The 16,665-nt window shown below is 40.4% G+C and overlaps 1 protein-coding gene and 1 pseudogene across 2 annotated transcripts in view; both read left to right on the forward strand.

Annotated features, from left to right (window-relative positions):
* The first annotated feature begins 6,440 nt into the window (after positions 1-6,440).
* Positions 6,441-16,665, forward strand: part of LGSN (lengsin, lens protein with glutamine synthetase domain) — a 246,372-nt gene continuing 236,147 nt past the window's right edge. The window contains exons 1-2 of the mRNA XM_053603583.1: positions 6,441-6,484; positions 7,108-7,126. Coding sequence (XP_053459558.1) covers positions 6,441-6,484; positions 7,108-7,126 — 63 coding nt within the window. The remainder of the gene's footprint in view (positions 6,485-7,107; positions 7,127-16,665) is intronic.
* On the forward strand, positions 13,546-15,539 carry LOC128594456 (RNA-binding protein FUS-like; annotated as a pseudogene). The gene has a single exon (XR_008382561.1). The product of XR_008382561.1 is annotated as an RNA-binding protein FUS-like (transcript).

The following is a 16,665-nucleotide window of genomic DNA, read 5'->3' on the forward strand; positions in this document are numbered from 1 at the left end:
CTGCATCTTTTAAGAGTGCTTTGAGCTGCAAATAACAGAAAAATCTAACAATGACTTAAGCAAATAGTGTTTTGTTTTTCTCACATTAGATAGCAGCTGGTTTTAGGGCTGTACACTGACTCAGTAAGTCCATCCAGGACACATGTTGTTTTATTTCAGCCATACGTGGTATGTTTACTTTCTGCTTCATAGTCTCAAAACAGATGCCACAGGATTCAAGAAGAAGGAAGGGTGGTGACAGGGAGCCCTCGTCTCAATTTCTCATTTTAGAAAGAAGCCATGCTCTGAACAGAACTTCTACTCTTATAGTTATGCTTATGTTCTTATTTGCCAAAACATATTCACACACCCTCCCTTAAACCAATCACTGGCTATGGTGAAAAGCATTACATCTGATTAGGTTAAAACCAATTGTTGCTCATCTCAGAGGTCAAGGGAGGGAGGTTCTGGGGATATCAACATTCTCTGGATAAAGGTATCTACACTGATCACCAAAACACGCAATAGGAGAATGTTGTTTGGCAAGGAGTAATAGTTTTTCTGCTCTTTGCCCAGCTAGTTCCTTTTCATTCTTTATGCCTCTCATCTCTCCAGAGAAGGCATTCTTAGCCAGGCGATCTGAAGTAGGTCCCTACCCCAATTATTTTCAATCACAGAAGATTATTCATAGAATTATTCTAGTTAATAAATGGTGCTTTTTTTGTGTGATTTATTTTTGTTTGTCTCTTCTTTGCCCCTGTTGCCCCAAGGGAAATACCCCTTTAGGGAGAAAAATGGAAATCTTATTTCATTATTGATTGATTAATGAAGAACTTAACTGCTTTACATTAATAACTGAGTTGTCTTTCTTTGGGGGTGCAGATTATTCTATAGTCAGGCACAAATCATTTTTCTTCAGTATTTGAATGACAGACAAAATTGGAGATTTGGGTTTGGAAGAAGGGAAATGATAAAGGAAGGGTGTGAATCCCCTGAGTTGATGGCAGGTAAAGGCTAAAAAAGAGACACAAGCCATCATGATGAGGATAATGACAGTAACAAATTATTGTGTGTCTACTAGGAGGCATCACGCAGAAGTCTAAGTAATATGGTGATCTGCTTAGTTTTTGTAGATATTTTTGTGTGATGGGGGCCCTCTAAAATGCAGAATTAAAATAACCCGTCAGAGGTTTCCCTCACTAAGCAGAGAAGCCAGGATTCCACTTTTTAAGATAAAAGTCGTCTTCTTTTTTTTCCCCTCAACAACTTGTTCAACTTCATTGTGACATTGTTGTCAGTTTTGTAACATCCCATTCTTTTTTTTTTTTTTTTTTGTAGAGACAGAGTCTCACTTTATGGCCCTCCGTAAAGTGCAGTGGCATCACAGCTCACAGCAAACTCCAACTCCTGGGCTTAAGCACTTCTCTTGCCTCAGCCTCCCGAGTAGCTGGGACTACAGGCGCCCGCCACAACGCCCGGCTATTTTTTAGTTGCAGTTCAGCCGGGGCTGGGTTTGAACCTGCCACCCTCGTTATATGGGGCCGGCGCCTTACCAATGGAGCCACAGGCGCCACCCACCTCCTCTGCATTTAATAGCCTCTTCAGGAGATCACAACCTTTTGTTTTCATTACCATTCTCCTCTATATCCTTAAGTCTTCAGTAAACATTTTTAAATGCTATAGCTTGGTTTTAGCTCTGCTTTTCAAGATGAAGTACAGGCCTCTGTTGACACGAGAAAAATTAAGGCAGGCAATACCGGCCAGGAAAAGCTTATTAAAGTGATCTGCAGAGTAGGACGGCTGTCTGAGGGTATGAGTGCCACCCAACACAGCAGCGCAGTCCTGAGGAATAGGCCTTTTTCAGAGAAAGAGAGAGAGATGCTTAAGAACTTGAAGAGGGGCATCCTCAGAAAATTGGGAATTATGGAAGCTTGTTATCACTGGTTATGCTACCACTACCTGGACTTGCAAATAAAGACGTCAGAAGGTTGGAGAACTTGGACATATGGTTGCACGAATGTCTGACATTTGGTTTCTACCCCTGACTTAAGGTAAATTGAATATACAGACGTAACCAAATTCTACTTTGTTGCTAATTCCAAATATTACTCCCTCTGTCCAACTCTATCTTTTGGACAACCATGAAGAGGGGTTGGATTGGTCATTGTGGACTGGACACAGCCAAGGGTGTTCTAGCAGGGGAAGACTTTTTTTTTTTTTTTGTAGAGACAGAGTCTCACTTTATGGCCCTCGGGTAGAGTGCCGTGGTGTCACACAGCTCACAGCAACCTCCAACTCCTGGGCTTAAGCGATTCTCTTGCCTCAGCCTCCCGAGTAGCTGGGACTACAGGCGCCCGCCACAACGCCCGGCTATTTTTTGGTTGCAGTTCAGCCGGGGCCGGGTTTGAACCCGTCACCCTCGGTATATGGGGCTGGGGCCTTACCGACTGAGCCACAGGCACCGCCCGCAGGGGAAGACTTTTAATAACATACAAGACATGATCAGATCGCTCTACGTCTCCTGCTGATCATGTGTACTGAGAGAAACCCACACCTAAAGATTATCCATGTACTGAACTGGAAATTTCAAATGCTAGACATATAAAGCTTTTTGATACACCTGAAGCAGGAGAGAGATATCTCTTATTCACATGCTATTGAAAAGAGGTTTTTGTTTCTTTAAGACCCAAGGAATTCACTGTAAGTAGATTGAAGGGACTGAAAAATCCTTAAAGCACCACCCTTAGAAGCTGGACAGCTTTTCAGGCTTTTCATCGTTAAATTTTGAGCAATTGCTATTTGCCAGGCGTGATTTATCACAATCTGAATTAGGGATTAGTCTTCTCGTCATTTCATAGACGGGAGCACAGCCTCTCTTGTCTGAGTTAATGCAGCTGCTGAGTAGGAGAACTGGGAGAGCTGTCACAGAAGCCGCTGACCACACTCTACTTTTCTTGCACTTTGCTCATCTCTTATGCAAACACCCAAGGTTATCTTCCAATGAAAGGCCGTATATGCCCATATGTCAAGGTAAAAAGTATGTTTCAAATGTTTAAAGAAAGATCCTGTATACTGTGGATGCTATACAGGGCGAGGACAGGTCTCTAACTGAGCAAGGAAACTAGAACTGATTCACTTTTAGATGTGGAAGGTTCAATTACAGAAACAATATGTACATAATGTAGATTTGCTTGACCTTTACTCATTAAAATTTTTTTTTTTTTAAAGAATGGAGGATGTGGGGAACTATGAAGATGTTATATTTAATGTGTTTTTTTTTTAAAGTATGTGTTTCAAGTAGATTCTAATACTGAATTAATAAATTCTGCATAAACTTAGGTTCGAAGTAAAGGACCTTTACTGCTGCAATTTGATTTGCTTTTTCCTTTTCTTTAGCTACCCTACAATATTCTCCAGTGTTACTCAATCTCAAACTACTTTTTACTGTTGGGAAGGGTTTCCTGTAAAGTTCTTCAATTAATTCCAGTTTTCTTTCATTCCCTGCCCACACTAACTCTTGTAAATTAGCAGTTATCTCACAGCAAAAACAGTGGGAATAGCAGGAAACACACAAATCCATTGTTTCTGTGTATTGCACTTTTTAAAGCCTGGTGTCCCCTCACTGGGGCTTTGGGGATTTGGGTTTCATTCATTTCTTCAAAACACCTTGACTGAATGCCTACTACTTGTGTAGATAAAGAGCAGAGATCAAGACAGATGCCAGATGCTACTTTCTTAGAGCTTATGATCTAGTGGTAGCAAATAGTAAAATAAAATGTAAAATAGTAAAATAAAATAGTAAAATAAATGAGAGAAGCTTCCAGAATGTATGTGCTCTATTACAGACAACAATATAGATGAAATAAAGATTAACGGGTGGGGAAATTTGAGTTTATTCCCCCAGACAGGGAAGGCTGCTGTTTCTGTTAGACTAAAACCTACCTGATAAGGAGGAGCCGGAAGATTGGGCTTTGACCTATTTGTGTATCAAACTAGACGACAGAACTTGGATAAATCCTTGAAACTCTGAGCATCAGTTTTTTCCTTTCCAGAGAAAGAAACACAACTTTGTAGAACTGTGAAGAACAATGAAACAATTTGCCAGATTTTTTTTGTGTATGGGTGGAGAATTACCTATGCTAGCTCAGCCAGTGAATTTAGGATTTATGTCAATTACCTCACTAAACATAACTCCCATAAAATATACAGGCTACACAAAGGCCTGTTGTTAAACTCTCCCTGAGGTCTGTTTCTTATGGTCTTTCTTTCCTAAAATGACTCTGTGGGCCACTCAAGCTGAATGTGGGAAAAATAGCAAAATATTTTTCTTCTATGCTTTTCCTATTCAATTTTCTCCCAGTATTGGGCAATGCTGTCACTTTCTAATACTTTAGTCAAAGAATTTTGTTGTAACTTTTAAATCTTAGTTCTCCTTTATTCTTAACATCTACACGGATGCTCAAACTATCCTTGGATCCCCTACATGTATATGGACAAGGGCAAAATAAAATTGCATGAGTTCTTGACACAACAAGAATAGGAAGGGTGATGTTAAATTATTTAAGTATTTGTGTTTCATCTATAAAGTAGGGATGATAATAGTACCTACCTCCTAGAATTGTTATTGTGAAAAGTAAAGGGCTTAATACCTTTAAAGCACTTCCAATAGTAAGCACTCTGTAAATGTTGCCTATTTTATAGCCCATTTTCTGAATCAATTCCTTTTTCCTCATCTATCTTACCCAGGCTTTTGTAACCTCACTTAAGCTATTGCTACTCCTTGTGGGTAGCCATGCCACACAGCTGTGTTCTACCTTAGCTGCTTGTAATTCCCTCCTTCATTCACTCCACAAATACGCAGTATTTACAAAGCACTTACTATGGGTGTGTCATTGTACTAGCTGTTTTATAACAGATTCTCAAAATAGAAAACCCAGTCTCTGCCATCGGTAAGGTCTGAATCTAGCCAAGAAAGGGATTCATAAACATGCAAAATGCTAAACAACAACATGGGTTAAATAGTCATATAAATTAACACCAGAGGAGTCCTAAGATATTACCTGTGAGTATCCCATTTGTAAATATGCATGTAATCCTTTACTTCTGTAAGAATTTATATGCATTTTTTAAAGCTTATGCAGTATTTATTCTATTTTCCCTTTGATCCTTATACTACTCCCCTCATTTGCTGCTGTAGCTTTGAAAAGAGGGACCAGAGCTGCAGTGGAGTGTGAGCACATAGGCTCTGGGAGAAGAAGAATCTCTTTTCTGCTCCGTGCTATCTGTGACATGTTGGAAAAGTTGTTCAGCATCTCTGAGCTTCATAAAGTGGAGATAAAATAATACTTTTCTGGGTTAATGTGGGATTGAACATGTTATATTCAATTGAACAGGTTTATAATCCATGTACCCTTGGTGCAAAGCCTGGAATTTGTAAATGCTCAATAAAAATAAGTTGTAATCATAATTGTGTTATTATATGTATGTATATACTTTTTTTTTTTTTTGGAGAAAGAGTCTTGCTCTGTTGCCTGTGCTAGAGTATAGTAGCATCATCATAACTCACTGCAACCTCAAACTCCTGGGCTCAAGTGACCCTCCTGTCTCAGCCTTCTGAGTAGCCGAGACTACAAGTGTGTGCCAACATGGCTGGCTAATTGTTTTCATTTTTATAGAGATAGCATCTTGCTATGTTGCCCAGACTGGTCTCAAAATCTTGACCTCGGGCAATCTTCCTGCCTCAGCCACCCAAAATATTAGGCTTACAGGTGTAAACCACCACCTCCAGTCCGTAATGGTGTTTTCATATGGTATATGAAAAATCTGTAATTCACAGGGTACCTAGAACAGTGCTTTGTAAATAGCAGTGAATTAAATTTGTTATTATGTAAATTAATATAAAATGAAAGCTTCCTACCCTAATCCCCAAAGCACAAAATGCATGGCATTTTAATATTGTATTTACTCAAACAAGATATGGAAATATAGGAAACCAGTAGCCCTCCCAGCAAGTATCTTGTTTCAGAACATTCCTCTACTGATTTTATCAAATTTAGTGGCATGTCAAGTGTTTGTTATCAACTCTAAATGAAATAATAAAACTTAGAATCTACAGAATGTAAAAAGACAAGAGAGATAAAGCAAGGGAATGGTTTTTGCCTACATTTTCTTTAGATAGAGAGTAATTTAAAAATTTTTAAGTGCTATTCCTCTTTAGAAATTAGATAATGGGCCTTTTGGTAATTGGTAGAAAGCCAATTCTCAAAGACCTTGAAATGAAAATCTGTAATTAAAATCAGAAATTTGACACATATTCTCACCACGTTCCATTATAATTTCTTTGACACTTTTACCTCTGTATTGTGTATATGTATACATACATACTTTATATATTTTATATACATATATAAAATATACGTTTTTCTTACCCTCTACCTATTTTACATGGAGACTTAGTGACTATGTGGGATTTACAGAATGAATTGCTATTGGCTACTGCTTTGAGGTAAATATGGGGCTCTAAAGAGCCGTGGAGATGAGTCCTTCTCTTTCCCTGTCCCAAGGACACCTAGGATGTAATGACTCATCTTCTCCATTGTTGAAAATTAAATCTACCTCTGAAAAGCAAGTTTGGTTTTATAAAGTCATAGTTTATAAAACTTCAGGAGTCATTGCTGGAATCAGGGGCCGATTGAGAATGAGTCATCAGAGAACTGGTGCCTCAATCAGAGAGTGGTTGTGCATGGGGCAGAGGCATGTCAGGCCAATAGGCTCTTGATTTTGCTTTACACAAATAGAGGCCAGGAAGAGATGGCTGAGGAGCCCATGGTCATCATTGTACAGGCAAGGTCAAGGAATGAGTGTTCCCTTTTCAGGCGGGAGTAGCCAAGAGAGACGTGGGATCTGATGTACACAGTGACTCCAGATCGCAGGAGATGGCCTAAGGTTTCCACAACCTAGATTAAATACCAGCAGCCAAATCACTAGGCTAAAAGCCTGGAGAGTTCTGCTGAAGTGACAACCTCAAACTGCTGGGAGTTGAAACCTAAGGCATGTTTCTTCCATCCAAACTGAAGAGTCAGGGAAGAGGAAAAGAAAATGGGCTTTGTACCCTATCAGCTGAGTCAGACTGCTGCACTACATTTTGGTAAGAGATTTGTGCTCTGTAAAGCTATTGCTTTTTTACATTTTTAAATTTCCTTTACTTCCCTATAATTTTATGATGAAAGCCCTTTCCAAACTAAAATGCAAGCACTTCTTATTTTAAATTGATGAAGGTTTTTAGTGACTTCACTGTTCTAACAGAATCATATTTTTGTTGGACTGACTAATGAAAGCAGACATTCAGGGAAAAATAATGATGACAAAATATGCCAATTTTGTCATCAGATCTGGAAGTGTCAAGGAAGGGGTTTGGGGAGAGACAAGAGGAGACCATAAGACATTGGAGAAATATTAATAAAGGGTTCCGAGGATGTTCACATCTATAAACATAACCCAAAGCAGAATATTCTGTAAAATGTGAAGTTCAAAGGCAAATCTGCACTTGAGGCAAAAATGACATTTCTTCCTTGGATTTATTAGAGAGAATCCTGAAGGCTGTATAACTTCAAACATCTTTTAAAATGCAATCATTTCTCAGAAGTACTCAGTCTGAAATGTGATTTTAAAATTATAGTTAGACATAAAACTTAAGCTATTACACCTGTGTGTTTACTGAACTTTATATAGATGTGTATTTACTGGGCACTGATATTGTCTTCCCTGTGAGTACAAGCTGTTCTGTGCCTGGAAAAGGATTGCTCCGCTACGTGGCTGCCTTAAATGTCAAGGCTGCTGCTGCAATCTCTTCTACCCCAGTGGGGCCATGTACAAACTCACTACTGTTTGTTTTGATTTTTTAGGATCTTTTGCACTTTACTTATTGGGTTGCTTGTTTTCTTAATTTTTTTAACTTAAAAAAATTTCAAATTAATAAGAGGATACAAATTTTTAGATTATATTTTTTTCAATTCTAAGGTAAAATCCAAGTTTTATAGCATAAGATATAGATAGCATAAGCTCATAGAACAGCTGCTGGAAGGCTGGGCAGGCTGGCAACACATTTGTTGAGATCACTTTGAACTTACTAGCCTTTCACCCCAGGGACTTGATGAATACCCTCAGATTGTGCACATTAGGTGAGAGTCTGACAATTACCTTCCTTCCCCCCTTCCCCTTGCTAGACTATATTTGTGTTTTATCATTCATGTGGGCATGTAGTTGTTTTTATTTTATTTTATTTTTTTCATGTAGTTGTTTAGATATTGGTTTCATATTAGTATGGAGTACATTGGATACTTTTCCCCCATTCTTGAGATACTTTACTAAGAAGAATGTGTTTCAACTCCATCTAGGTAAATATAAAAGATGTAAAGTCTCCATCTTTTCTTATGGCTGAATAGTTCTCCATATATACATATGCCACTGTTTGTTAATCCATTCATGCGTTGACGGGCATTTGCTTCCACGACTTGGCAATTGTTAATTGAGCTGCAATAAACATTCTGGTGCAAATGTCTTTGTGATAAAATGATTTTTGTTCTTCTAGGTAGATACCTAGTAATGGGATTGTGGGATCAAATGGAAGGTTGACCACATATAGAAGACTAAAATTGGACCCGCATCTCTCACCATTGACAAAAATTGACTCTCACTAGAAAAAAGATTTCAATTTAGGACACAAAACAATAAAAATTCTAGCAGAGAGTATGATGAAAATGCTTGAAAAGCATTTCCCAGTGGCCTGGGAAAAGATTTTATAAAGAAGACCTTCCCCCCTCCCGGCAATTGCAGAAACACCAAAAGTAAATAAATGGGACCTTATCAAGCTAAAAAGCTTCTGCACAGCTAAGGGTACCACAACTAAAGCAAACAGACAACCTTCAGAATGAGAGAGGACATTTTCATTCTACAAATCTGACAAAGGGCTGATAACTAGAATCTACAGAGAACTCTAATCAACAACAAAAGAGTGAACAACCCCTTTTATAAGTGGGCAAGAGACTTGAACAGAAACTTCTCTGAAGACGACAGACGAATGGCCAACAACCACATAAAAAAATGCTCAATGTCTCTAATCATAAGAGAAATGCAAATCAAAACCACTTTGAGATATCAGCAGACCCCAGTGAGATTAGCCCACATCACAAAGTCCCAAAACTGCAGATGCTGGCGTGGATATGGAGAGAGGGAAACACTCTCGCACTGTTGGTGGGACTGCAAACAAATACAGTCTTTATGGAAAGAAGTATGGAGAATTCTCAACCCCACTAGTTTTAATAAAGAAGCAAAGTTCATAGGAAAAAGAGCTGAGATTGAAACGTGTTCTTTTGTGTATGAATCCTGTCAGAACGCTTCCTTGGTGCCTAGCTCACTCATAGATCTAAACATGTAACAACAATTCCTTGCCCAGATGTTGGGAGATGCAGAGTCACTGTATAATTACTGATGTTTCCAAAGAAATTAGCAGGTAGTTACTATGAAGAACATGTTCTATTCTGTGGAAACTGCAATTAACTTGTCTTAGTCTAATAAATTAAAGATAGCATAAGCTCATAGAACAGCTGCTGGAAGGCTGGGCAGGCTGGCAACACATTTGTTGAGATCACTTTGAACTTACTAGCCTTTCTACTCACTGCCCAAATCTGCTGTGTCCTGCTGAAGAGAAGTTATGCACATGTTCATGTTTACAAAATAGATATTGTAGGAAGTTTGAAAATGCCTTCTTAGAGGAAAAAAGGTGAGGGAGAGTAGAAAAGAAGGAAAACACAGTGAAAATGATACTCCATCATTAGGCGGTAATTTGGAGTTGAAATAATGTGTAGAATGACAATAAAACACGTGAGCTAGTGAGTCCACACTAGCAAATGGCACTTGGAGAAACTCAGTTTATAGGCAATCTATCAGAAACACGTCTACTGCAATTGGGAAGACATCCTTATACATACCCAGGAAGTTAAAGATTTATTTATTTTGACAGCCTCATTTTGTTGCATGGGCTAGAGTGTAGTGGCATTATAGTTCATGGCAACCTCAAGTTCCAAGGGATCTTCTTGCCTTAGGCTCTTGAGTAGCTGGGACTACATGCGTGTACCACCCACTGACATTTTTGCAGAGGGGGTCTCTTGCTGGGTTGTTCAGGCTGGTCTCCAACTCTTGGCCTCAAGTGATCCTCCTGTCTCAGCCTCCCAATGTGCTAGGATTACAGGTGTGAGCCATTGCACCCAGGCAAGTTCTTGATTATTTAGAACATATTAAATTATTCTTTTACTCCTCTTCTTTGTTTTCTGTCCATTTATTTTAAAAAATAATTGGTCTCAATTTGATTCGAAAAAGAGGAAATAGTTCACAGCTGGACAGCAAGTTCTGAAAAAAAAAAAAAAAAGAAAGAGAGAAAGAAAGAAAGAGGAAATGGCCAACACTGGGTATTGTGGCAGGTGTCTGTAGTCCCAGCTTTTTGGGAAGTTGAGGCAAGAGGATCACTTGAGCCCAGGAGTTTAAGGTTGCTGTGAGCTATGATGCCACAGCACTCTATCCAGGGTGACAAAGTGAAAATCTGTCTCAAAAAAACAAAAAACAAAAAAGAAAAAAAGAAGAAAGAAAGAAAATCTACTGTCACCACCATTAGTGGTGGGCCTCAGAACAAAAATGTGGAGGAAAGGCAAATTCACTGTCTCTTCTTGAACCAGATGTCCATCTCCTCCTGTCCTTGAACATCCACGCTGCTGGTTCTTGGGCCTTTAGAATTGGTTTTAAAGTCACACCATTGGCTCCATTGATTCTCAGGTCTTTGGGCTTAGATTGGGACTACACCACGTGCTTTCCTGAGCTTCTAATTTGCAGATGACAATCATGGGACTTCTCAGCCTCTATAAGATGTGAGCCAATCCCTGACAAGGCTCTTTCTATATATCGATATATAGCCAATTGGTTCTGTTTTGCTGGAGAAACCTGACTAATAACACCCCCTGTCATGTGACATAATTCTTAGCTCTAGTTGGAGTAAAGTTAACTTTAGGCTCAGTGACCAGAGGTAAGTATTTCCTGTTTCTATATCTTTTGCTTGGTTGGTAATCATAAAGATGTACATCTTATCCTAACATCTGTTGGTGATCCCTCTAAGAGATGGTCCATTCATTAACAGAGGTAGGTATTGTACATTCTTATTTAGAAATTGGTCCTCTTTCTTAATTTTCTTGCTGTTGTCCATCTACTCTCAACCTTTCACAGATAACCATTGAAAACAGGTGGGAAGAGATACAATTGTTGTCTAACTGGAAGTGGGATAAAGGCAGAGCATTCTTCTGGCATCAGTGAATCAATGTCCCTGAGCAGCTGTGTAAAGACTTCAAACTAAGTATTTTACTTTTGATGGAATCTTTCGCACACATTTTTGAATATTTTCTTTTACTATGTAACAGAATAAATTCAATACAGTGTCATTTTATGGTTTTTCCCCAAAGCAAGACCTAGGTGGCCTGTCTTACAATAAAAAGGACTTTAGAATGGAAGGCATTTTCTCAATTATTTTTATATTTTAAAAATAAAGTACAGAGAAAATTTGCTTTTGAATTAAAGGCAAATGTTATTCCAGGCTATTGAGATAAGCCTCTAGCAGAACCTTAACTTGTATAGACATGAAAAAGTTCTTATATCTTTAGCAGAATGTATTTATTGAATATATTACATAAAATCAATTCTGTAGAGCAAGAATATTCATTTATCGTAGATAAATGTTCCATGAATTGATTTTATAATCCATTTGCCATTTCTAAAACGGTTATAATTTAAAAATAACACTAAGTTAAGCATTTTTGCTTGGTAATATGTCAATATTATTTTAATGATCCTTAGCAAAAAATTAAACATAATCGTGCCCACTCTGGTATTTGCTACATTTATTTGATTTATTTGCTACCGTGCAGTAGCATCATTGTAGCTCACTGCAACCTCATTCTCCTGGGCCCAAGCAATCCTTTTGCCTCAGCCTCCCAAGTGGATGGAACCATAGGGGTGTACAACTACACCTAAGCTAGTATTTTCAAGTGATTTTCTAGAAAGTTTCTATCATCAATATGAAGATAAAAGTTATTTGGTATGTTCAAAGTTTTATCCGGATTTAATACTCGTTGAATGTCTTCTACCAATTCACTTGCTTTTCTTTTAATTGCAGAAGGTTTGAATAATAACAATGAAAATTCACACCCCAATCACACATATTTTCATATTTTTGTAGATATTATTGAGAAAAGAAAGCGGTAGGGGGGCTTATGGGTCAGCAAAAATGAAAGAGAGAAATTTTCCTCTATTGTAACTAAAAATTCAGCACTTGTCTCTGAGGCTGCACTGGGAGAATGAGGACAAGTGGTTTGAGCAGAAAGAAAATTATTAATTTGCTGGCAAATGAGGAGATTGGCAGACTCCAATTCCCCAGTAGAGTTGTGTGGATGACAGCTTGCTCACAGAAACCTCAAACTCTGGGGTTCAAATCAGTCTCTTGCCTCAGCCTCCCAAGTAGCTGAGACTACAGGTGCCTGTCACAATGCCTGGCTGTTTTTTAGGGTGGAGTCTTGCTCTTGCTCAGGCTAGTCTCCAACTCCTGAGCTCAGGTGATCCATCTGCCTGGGCCTTCCAGAGTGCTAGGATTACAGGCAGGAGCCACTGCACCCAGCATTGGCAGACTCCAATCTTAAAGTATTAATGTCCTGCTTCTGACAGAAATATAGAGAGAGCTTTTAGAAGAGATAGCTCTGATTAATCTCATCTTCAGCTAAGACAATCTTTCACCTCCACCTGGACAATTACTTTGAGTCATTTACTGTGGTATGAAGAACAAAGGATACTTCCCTACCACTCCTAATCACTGGCCTGAGGCAGGGATGTAGGTTTTAATTCTTAAAATGAGTGGCAGAGGTTATAAGAAGACAGAAAACATTTTTACCCTTTTCCAGGCCATTTCCCTTGTTAACTGTGATTGAAGCTAAAAGAAAGACTGGGCAAAACGTGCTGGCAATGGCTTCCTGCTCACTGAGGTAAGCAGCATAGCCTTAAAATGTCCGGGTATGGGGATGATAGACCTGGGCCCTGTGCCTTACTACCTGTGGCTTGCACGGCTAATTATCTACCATCCCTGATGCTTCCTTTTCTCAATTTCGAAGCAAGGATAGTACTTAACTCAAAAGCAGTTGAGAAAATTAAACTAAATGACATAATATATATACAGCACTCAACACAGCAGTAGGTATTATCTTGTATTAAAAGGTGCATATTCTTAATAGCGAGTGTTTAGACCTTTTCCTGAGGAGGAGTAATCTCTACTTAGGCTCTGTGTGATCTTGAGTTTATCTCATCAGACAAGCAACTGGATATTATTAATATGGAAAAGCCTCCCTGATGTGCAGTATTGGTTAGCTGATCACACAATTTTAGGATTATAAAAGTATTTAGAGTTAAAAAAATTTAAAGCCGAGTCCTCGAGGCGTGGGTACTCCGCGGTGTTGGAATTTTGTTGCTCGTCGGCTGGTGCGCGCGTGTGCGGACATGGCCTCAAACGACTATACCCAACAAGCAACCCAAAGCTATGGGGCCTACCCCACCCAGCCTGGGCAGGGCTACTTCCAACAGAGCAGTCAGCCCTATGGACAGCAGAGTTACAGTGGTTATGGCCAGTCAGATACTTCAGGCTATGGCCAGAGCAGCTATGGTTCTTCTTATGGACAGACCCAGAACACAGGCTATAGTACTCAATCAACTCCCCGGGGATATGGCTCAACTGGTGGCTATGGCAGTAGCCAGAGTTCCCAGTCATCTTATGGGCAGCAGTCCTCCTATCCTGGCTATGGCCAGCAACCGGCTCCTAGCAGCACCTCGGGAAGTTATGGTGGCAGTTCTCAGAGCAGCAGCTATGGACAGCCCCCAAGTGGGGGCTATGGCCAACAGTCTGGCTATGGCGGACAGCAGCAGAGCTACGGGCAACAGCAAAGCTATAATCCCCCAGGGCTATGGACAACAGAACCAGTACAACAGTAGCAGTGGAGGTGGTGGAGGGGGTGGTGGAGGTCACTATGGCCAAGATCAGTCCTCCATGAGTGGTGGCAGTGGTGGTTATGGCAGTCAGGACCATAGTGGTGGTGGTGGCGGCTACGGGGGAGGCCAACAGGACCGTGGGGGACGCGGCAGGGGCGGTGGCGGTGGTTAAACCGCAGCAGTGGTGGCTGTGAACCCAGAGGTCGTGGAGGTGGCCGTGGAGGCAGAGGCGGCATGGGCAGAAGTGACCGTGGTGGCTTCAATAAATTTGGTGGCCCTCGGGACCAAGGATCACGTCATGACTCCGAACAAGATAATTCAGACAACAACACCATCTTTGTGCAAGGCCTGGGTGAGAATGTTACAATTGAGTCTGTGGCTGATTACTTCAAACAGATCGGTATTATTAAGACAAACAAGAAAACAGGACAGCCCATGATTAATTTGTACACAGACAGGGAAACTGGCAAGCTGAAAGGAGAGGCAACGGTTTCTTTTGATGACCCACCTTCTGCTAAGGCAGCTATAGACTGGTTTGATGGTAAAGAATTCTCCGGGAATCCTATCAAGGTCTCGTTTGCAACTCGCCGAGCTGACTTCAATCGGGGTGGTGGCAATGGTTGGGGAGGCCGAGGGCGAGGAGGACCCATGGGCCGTGGAGGGTATGGAGGTGGTGGCAGTGGTGGCGGTGGCTGAGGAGGATTTCCCAGTGGAGGTGGTGGTGGTGGAGGACAGCTGGGGACTGGAAGTGTCCTAATCCTACATGTGAGAACATGAACTTCTCTTGGAGGAATGAATGCAACCAGTGTAAGGCTCCTAAACCAGATGGCCCAGGAGGTGGACCACGAGGCTCTCATACGGGGGGTAACTATGGAGATGATCGTCGTGGTGGCAGAGGAGGCTATGATGGAGGCGGCTACCGGGCCGTGGTGGGGACCGTGGGGGCTTCCGAGGGGGCCGGGGTGGTGGGGACAGAGGCGGCTTTGGCCCTGGCAAGATGGACTCCAGGGGCGAGCACAGACAGGATCGTAGAGAGAGGCCATATTAGCCTGGCTCCTGAGATTCTGGAACAGCTTTTCTTTCTGTACCCAGTGTTACCCTTGTTATTTTGTAACCTTCAATTCCTGATCACCTATGGGTTTTTGTGTCAGACTATGTGATTATAACCATACCTCTGGTTCCCATTAAAAACCATGGTTTTAGTTAAAAAAAAAAAAAAAAAAAAAAAAATTTAAAGCCAGTAGCTTAAAAAAAAAAAAAAAAAAGAGTGCCCCTTACCTCCTATGGACATATATGTAATTTTTGTAATTATAACAATCACGTAATCTTTACTTATGTGTCATTAGCTTTCATTTATACCCTCTCCTTTGATCAGGACCATGTCTTAAGTTTTGTGTACCAAGAATGTGTCTGGTACTTAGTAAGTTATCATTACCAATGTTCTTGCTGAATGAAATAAAGTGAGTAAATGAATGGGTCTAGAGAAGATTCCTGTCCTTTAAGACCCTCTGTGGACATGTTTATTTTTTCTTTTTTTGAGACAGAGTCTCAAGCTGTTGCCCTGGGTAGAGTGCCATGGCATCATCATGGCTCACAACCTCCATCTCTCAGGCTCAAGAAATCCTGTTGCCTCAGTTTTTCTATTTTTAGTAGAGACGGGGTCTTGCCTTGCTCAGGCTGGTATCTACCTCAGCCTCCCAGAGTGCTAGGATTACAGGTATGAGCCACTGCACAATCAGCTAGAACATTTTCTTGTTAATAGAAACAAAACTACTTGCCTCCATAACTTAGTGGCTAATTAAAACCACGAGCTTTTCTCCTGCCTCCCTAGATGCCAGAAGAACTTTAAAAAAAATTTATTTATACCTGTGTAATCATTCTCTCTTTGCCTAATAGCCTACCAATCTGCTGAGAAGGGCAAGTTGTTATGAAATATCAATCACTCTTTCAGCATAATGATAGTTTTCAACTGTGTTTTGAGATTATGAGGAGGCTCAGAGTTCAAGTTGGGGCAGCATCTAACTCCAGGAAGATAGAGGGAAAGGGGCTGAGGAGAAGTCCAGCTTGTGATGGCATAACCTCATCTCCCCATAGAGAGCTGTTCTTCTTTTATCTGTTGTATGTATTGTGAGGTATCATGTAACATTTTGCTTGAGATATAGGATACGCTACTGAAAATGTCTGAAGCCCACATTGATGAATATACGAAGTATTACATAGAACAATCTGTCCCCAGAAGCCCATGAAAGAAGACACGTTAAGTTCTTCTAACACCTGGGTTAACTTTTGAGTCATCAAAGGAAAACCTATTAAAAGGTGGTGTTGGGAGATAATTCTGGCATTTCTGGATGTCTTTCGGGCAAAGAGCATTTACAACTTTGTTGGAGAATATTTGCAAAGTTTGCTCCAGAGCAGGGAGGAGATTTGCTTACACTTCAGGTTAATGAAGGTAGTTGCCCTCCTTCCTTGGATGTAGTCCAAGATGATAGAGATGATATCATCCCACTGAGTCAGAAGGCAGATTTGTATCCTGATCAGGATAATAAAGACAATGTTTTTCTCTATAGGAGTGGACAAGGAGGTTTACAAGAAGCTCCCTTATATGATTGGTTGGCTGTT

Source organism: Nycticebus coucang, chromosome 9 (assembly GCF_027406575.1).
Source record: "Nycticebus coucang isolate mNycCou1 chromosome 9, mNycCou1.pri, whole genome shotgun sequence".
NCBI classification, from domain to species: Eukaryota; Metazoa; Chordata; class Mammalia; order Primates; family Lorisidae; genus Nycticebus; species Nycticebus coucang.